The sequence below is a fragment of the Bos grunniens genome, chromosome 19 (assembly GCF_055505025.1).
Source record: "Bos grunniens cultivar Pamir isolate PY7600 chromosome 19, Bosgru_T2T1.0, whole genome shotgun sequence".
Lineage (NCBI taxonomy): Eukaryota > Metazoa > Chordata > Mammalia > Artiodactyla > Bovidae > Bos > Bos grunniens.
The window spans coordinates 47597100-47603835 of record NC_141183.1 but is presented as its reverse complement, the minus strand read 5'-3'; the positions used below and the strand labels follow the sequence as shown (position 1 = coordinate 47603835).

General features: G+C 43.5%; 1 protein-coding gene across 1 annotated transcript; it reads right to left on the bottom strand.

The window, feature by feature from the left end:
* Positions 1–355: 355 nt before the first annotated feature.
* LOC147352542 (eotaxin) lies at positions 356–3281 on the bottom strand. Its single transcript, XM_086355611.1, has 3 exons — positions 2988–3281; positions 1670–1781; positions 356–1282 (listed from the first exon to the last, which is right to left on the bottom strand). Exons 1-3 carry the CDS (start codon positions 3061–3063, stop codon positions 1177–1179), a joined length of 294 nt encoding a protein of 97 aa, XP_086211737.1. The 5' UTR covers positions 3064–3281; the 3' UTR covers positions 356–1176.
* Positions 3282–6736: the final 3455 nt, after the last annotated feature.

Here is a 6736-nt window from a genome sequence, read left to right as displayed (position 1 = left end):
CATGGGGAGGGTATCACAGGCTACAGTGGATCACGGGAGAAAAATCTGGGGCAAGCATGGCGCTGACCAGAAAAGGAATGGTAGTGAGGGTCCTGCTGAATAAGAGACTGAAGTACTAGGGGTCTGGGAAACCTCTCTGGGAGCCTGGGAAGTAGAGGGATGGAAAGGTTTTGTCTGGTTGTCTCCATTTCACACCCAACCCCGCCTCCTGCCCTGAATCTCATTCAAAATCAGCAGCACCAAAAGACCATGTCTCAGGAACACAGTCCCCCCTCCATAACCATACCTCTCATCCCTTCTCCTATCTTTCTCCCTCCCAGATCAATGTGGGTTCCCCACAAAAAGTACAACCACAGAATGTAATAAAAATGTATTTTTATAAATTCCTAAAATAACATGCATTTCCATTTAACATTTATGAGTCTCATAAACCTTTGCTTTACGAGAGTGATGTCTTCTTTTTTTTTTTTTTAATTATCAGAGATTATCATTGTAGAATATTGAGAAGTATAGAACAAAATGCAATGATTGGAGGATGATTGTTCTACAATACTGTATTGGCCTCTGTCACACATCAACATGAATCAGCCACAGGTATACATATGCCCCCTCCGTCCTGAACTCCCCTCCCGTCTCCCACCCCATCATACCCCTCTAGGTTGTCACAGAACCCTGAGTTGAGTTCCCTGTTCTACACAGCAAATTCTCACTTGCTATCTATTTTGCATATGGTAATGTACATGTTTCCATGCTATTCTCTCAATTCATCCCACTCTTTCCTTGAGCTACATCTTCTTAAAAATACAAAACACTGTCCTTTTGATGATCCTTGCCAGGACCCTTACAAGATTCCAGGGAGGTAAGGGGGAAAGAGACAACATTCCTCATCCTTTGCAGGGGATTAAATTGGGGTTCACTGAAGGAAAGGGAGCCAACCAAAGCTTTCCATTTTAAAAATAGCAAAAAATTAATGGTGGAGAACTTTTAAAAGCTTTAATAACTTAAAGGGAGTATGTTTTAAATAAAACATACATGTTTCATTATTAAATAAAAGCCATTACTTTTAGGATGAAGTTGTGATTATCTCAGAATACATCTTAGGAAGAACCGAAAAGTGAACCAAGCCTTTTGAGGCTCTTTAAAAGGTGAATTTTTTTTTCTTTTTAAGGTGAATATTTATGACTTTAAAGTCTGGGATTTTTGGTTCAGGTACTCCATGGCATTCTGGACCCACTTCTCCTGGGGATCGACACAGATTTTCTTGTTCTGTTTGGTGTTGAATCTGTGGGAGAGAAGAAAATATTAAGGATCCTCTTTGAAAAGTGTGCTTGTTTAATCCTAAACCTTCCAGAACCATCTGCCATGGGATAAAGGGCCTGCAGAGGGAGCAGGGGAGGGGAGAGAGGAAGGGTGGGATGCTGATGGTGAGTGGCTGCTTGTGATGAATCAGTGGAGCCATCCTTGCTCTTGACTCAAGGGAACTGGGATGATCTGAACAAACATCCACATAGAGAGCTAGAGTGAAAATTTCCTGTTGTGAAAACTCATGGATTGGATTGCAGAGATGAAACTCAGTGCAGAGTTCCAGGTAGCTCTAGTGTTGCTTCAAGAACTCTCTCCCCCAGAAATGAAGTTTGGGACTGGGAGAGGGTAAGCTTTGTCTACTTACATCACAGCTTTCTGAGGACATTTGCTGCTCGTGATTTTTCTGTAGCTCTGCAGTCGCTGAATGGAGATCTTCTTTTTAGACATATTAAAGCAGCAGATGGTTGGAATAGAAGCTGAATTGGGGGAGAAGTGAACAGAAAGCATGAGCACTAATGATATGTAGACAATTTTTAAGCATGACTTTGTAAGGAAGGAAATTTAAGAGAAGGCAAAGAAATGTAAGAGATGGAGGCAGAATCTGTCTGCTCTGAGATCCTGTACCTCTGCCGTTGATAGGTGTCCCCAGCTATGCAATAGAGACCCATTGCTACAGGCAAGGATTTGGAAAAAGCTTGGTCAATGCCATACACTCCAACTTTCTCTTTACAAAGAGTTATGTAGCTGTGTCAAAGTCATAATACCATCCACCAGATATTCTCCATTCTCTGCTTTCTGGACACATGATAGACTCGCATTTCTCTGCCACTCTTGGTTGATTAGAACCATTAACTAATTTTGACCCAAAAGTGAGGAGATGAAGTGACAAATGCCATTTCTAAGCTAGTTTTTGTAATTGCCAGTGCAAGACCTTTGAGATCTTTCTTTTCTTTCATTACACTAAGCAGTAATATTCCCATCAGTTGCTCCATCCATCCAGAATCCTGAGTATATGAAGTCAAAGCTCTAGCCAATACATTATCGATGTTCAGTATAGGTAAGAAAATTAACCTTTGTTGTGTTAAGCCACTGATAATTTAGGTTTGCTTGTTACCCCAGTGTGCATTGCCTTATTCAGACTGATACATACAGTAAATCTAAGTCATCAGAGGGTGAAAACATGAGTTATGTACAAACATATAGATATTTTTCCCAAACAGAATCAAAACACATCATCTTGAGAGATTCCCCTGAGACCTCATGCCCTTCCTGTAACCATTGATCTTAAAGGTTGTCTTGGAGTCCAGTAACAATCTGGGGTGTACAATCAAAAGATTTATTTTTTCTCTCCATCACGGACAAAAACCCTCTCTATGCCCCTAGTAAGAGAAGTCATTTTCTCATGTGGCCCCATCCTCAAACAAGCGAGGGCACCCAGATCATGGATGGACACAACATTGCTCTCAATGTTCATGTCAGGAAAGAACAGGGGGACCAGTTTAGTGGCCTGGGTTTCTAGTTCTGTCTCTTGCTCTGATTGTGAGGTTGAGGCTCTTCTTGTCCACTCATGAAACCCATTTTCCCATCTTTAAAATGAGGGAGTTCGCAGCAAGTCTCTGAAGATTCTTGCTGATCTGACAGTGAAGGCAGTGATCAGTTTTCCCGCAGAGAGAGGAGCTTACCTGGCTGAGCCAACACCTGGATGCTGCAGAGGGTGGCTGTGAGCAGCAGACACAGGAGCACTGCAGAGACCTTCATGTTGAGGGGCGAGGTCGCCAGCTTCAGCCTGAGAGCTGCTGATTCCTGAGTTTGTCTCAGCCTCTCTGCAGCTCTGGCTGCTCTGTGTGCCTTTTAAAGACAGTGCAGTGTCTGTGGGAGCATCCAGGGAAGCTTTTGCCTGGCCAGGGTCATGAATGAATCATAACAAAGGCAGGTCCTAAATTGCATATTCCATATTCCAGCAAGTTAACATATTCCATATTCCAGCAAGTTAACAAGACAGAAGAGGTAAACTAGGGGGTGGGGACTTGTCATTTTTTTTTTCAATTAACCCATGTTTGTGGAATGACTGAGAACAGATGGTAATCTAGAGGGTCATTTTTACAAAGCTCTGCTTTCTCTGATGGAGAAGGCAATGGCACCCCACTCCAGTACTCTTGCCTGGAAAATCCCATGGACAGAGGAGCCTGGTGGGCTGCAGTCCATGGGGTCACTAGGAGTCGGACATGACTGAGCGACTTCACTTTCACTTTTCACTTTCATGCATTGCAGAAGGAAATGGTAACCTACTCCATTGTTCTTGCCTGGAGAATCCCAGGGACCGGGGAGCCTGGTGGGCTGCCGTCTATGGGGTTGCACAGAGTCGGACACGACTGAAGCAACTTAGCAGCAGCAGCAGCAGCTTTCTCTGAAATGAACCTTATGCAGTGGAAAAAGAATCCAAAAGACCGAGGGCATGAAGAGACAAGGAGATTCAAGTACCTTCTCTGGTTCCTATGTTCATGTGGTGGTCTTTAGGATTTCGAAGGTTAGAAAGGGGCACTAAGACTTCTGCTAGGCTTCCAGCCAAATGCAGGAGATCTCAGCTACTCTGAACATTTCCAGGTCTCTGGGAACCCATAAACTGTAGCACACGAGAATCTCACCCCCATAATTCAATGTAGCAGTCAGAGAATCTTAGTTCCTTGATAATTTAGTGTCATAGAACATCAGAACTGAAGAGTTCCTATTCCTGTGCAGTCTTTACTCAGCTTTATTGAGGAATATTTGACAAATAAAGACTGTTATGTATTGAAGGTGTACAATGTGATGGTTTGGCATTTATATGCACTAAGAAATGATTATTGCAACCAAGTTAACTCATGGATCCATCACCTCCATCATCACACATAGTTACTTTTCTTGGGTGGGTGGTGTGTGGTGAGAACACTTATGATCTACTCTCTTAGCAGATTTCAAGTATATTGTTGATGTTATTGCTCAGTCTCTAGATTGTGTCCAAGTCTTTGTAACCCCATGGACTGCAGCATTCCAGGCCTCTCTGTCCCTCATCTTCCAGAGTTTGCCCAAGTTCACATCCATTAAATCGGTAATGCCATCCAACCATCCCATCCTCTGCTGCCCTCTTCTCCTTTTGCCTTCAGTCTTTCCCAGGATCAAGGTCTTTTCCTGTGAATCAGCTGTTCGCATCTGGTGGCCAAAGTATTGGAGCTTCAGCTTCAGCGTCAGTCCTTCCAATGCATATTCAAGGTTGATTTCCTTTAGGGATTGACTGGTTTGATCTCTTTGCTGTCCAAGGGACTCTCAAGAGTCTTCTTCAAAACCACATTATATTCAACTATATAACATAGTGTTATTAACTTGAGTCACCTTGCTGTGCCTTAGACCCCCAGAACTCATTCATCTTATAACTGAATGTTTGTACACTTTGACAACCACCACCCCAGAAATGCAGGTCAAAACCATAATGAGATATCAGTCCATACCTGTTAGGATGGCTTTTTATCAAAAAGACAAGACACAGTGTTGTTGAGATGTGGAGAAAAGGGAATCTCTGTACACTCTTGGGGGATGTGGAAATTGGTGTGTGCTCTATAGAAAACAGTATGGAGGTTCCTGTGCATTTCTAAACTATTTACTTAGCTGCTAAAGCCTTTGCCAATTGAAATCAAATAGCCAAATCCTGTTCATCAAATATACTGTCATGGATAGGTTGTGTTTGAAGCAGAATGGGTGACCCCCTGCCCTCACAGGGCTTCCCTGGTGGCTCAATGGTAAAGAATCCACCTGCCAATGATCCACCTGCCAATGCAGGAGATGCAGCTTGAATCCCTGGATCAGGAAGATTCCCTGGAGGAGGAAATGACAACCCACTCCAGTTATTCTTGCCTGGAAAATCTCATGGGCAGAGGATCCTGGCAGGCTACAGTCTATGGGGTTGCAAAAGAGTCGGGCACATTTAGTGACTAAATGACAAAAACAACATGCCATCCTACCCCAAGGATTCAAGGAACACATTTGAAAAACCAGCCATCTAGTTCCTATCACTCCCTGAGCGCACATTGCAGACAAGGTGCCTGATGGCTAAAAACACCAAAGAGAAAAAGGAGACAAGAACCCATGTGTATCTTCTTCAGGCAAAGCATTATGCTCCCTAGTAGAAGATGGTGTACGGGGAAGTCATCATTAGTGGGGTCTTTAATGAAGTCCTTAATTAGAGTCTTTAATGGGGTCACTGTGGTGAATACAGAATTGAATAGTGATATGGAGTCATTGCAAGGCTGTTTGCAGGCTTTTCCTTTACACTCATGTATCAAATTTGTACAGCTACACAGAGAGGTGTATTGAGAAGGACTCTGAGAACTTGCCTTGCATTAGTAGATTGCAGTGATGTGGCTGACTGGTCATGTCCATCATGGGCACAAGATTAAGAGAGTCCCCTTACTGGCCTGCATGGTCTCTAAGCTCCCATCTAAAGTAATTGGAGACCAATTACTTATAAAGAGACCAAATAGAGACCAGGAAATTTGGATCTTCCTTGTTCTTTCCTGCTCAGCTCTGGATGAGGTAGTCTGGTGTAGACTCTGAAATCAGGATCCTGATGGCTTTGCCACTAATGGGCTTCCCTGGTGGTTCAGCTGGAAATGAATCTGCCCATGATGCGGGAGACCTGGGTTCAATCCCTGGGTTGGGAAGATCCCCTGGAGAAGGGAAAGGCTACCCACTCCAGTATTCTGGCCTGGAGAATTCCATGGACTGTATAGTCCATGGGGTCGCACAGTTGGACACGACTGAACTATTTCACTTTCACTTTCTGCCACTAATTAGCTTTGATACCATGGACAACTTACTAGCCAATCTCTGCTACATTAAAATGGAAATACTAACTATGCCTATCTTAGAGGATCGTTGTGTGAAACAAATGAATATATATATATACAGGCTAAGTTGCTTCAGCCATGTCTGACTCTGTGCAACCCTATGGACTGCAGTCTGCCAGGCTCCTCTGTCCTTGGGATTCTCCAGGCAAGAATATCTAAGTGGGTTGCCATGCCCTCCTCTGGGGGATCTTCCCAAACCAGAGATCAAACCTGCATCTCTCATGTCTCCTTCATTGGCAGGCGAGTTCTTTGTGACTAGCACCACTTGAGAAGCCCTTATACATATATAATGGCTATATATATAATGTAATATAATAAAAGTGAAGTGAAAGTCCCTCAGTTATGTCTGACTCTTTGTGACCCCATGGACTGTAGCCAATGGAATTCTCCAGGCCAGAATACTGGAGTAGGTGGCCTTTCCATTCTCCAGGGGATCTTCCCAACACAGGGATCAAACCCAGGTCTCCTGCATTTCAGGCAGATTCTTTACCAGCTGAGCAACCCCAGTGCAGTGATTACTGTGTTACTCAGTAAGTGGAAATTCATATACT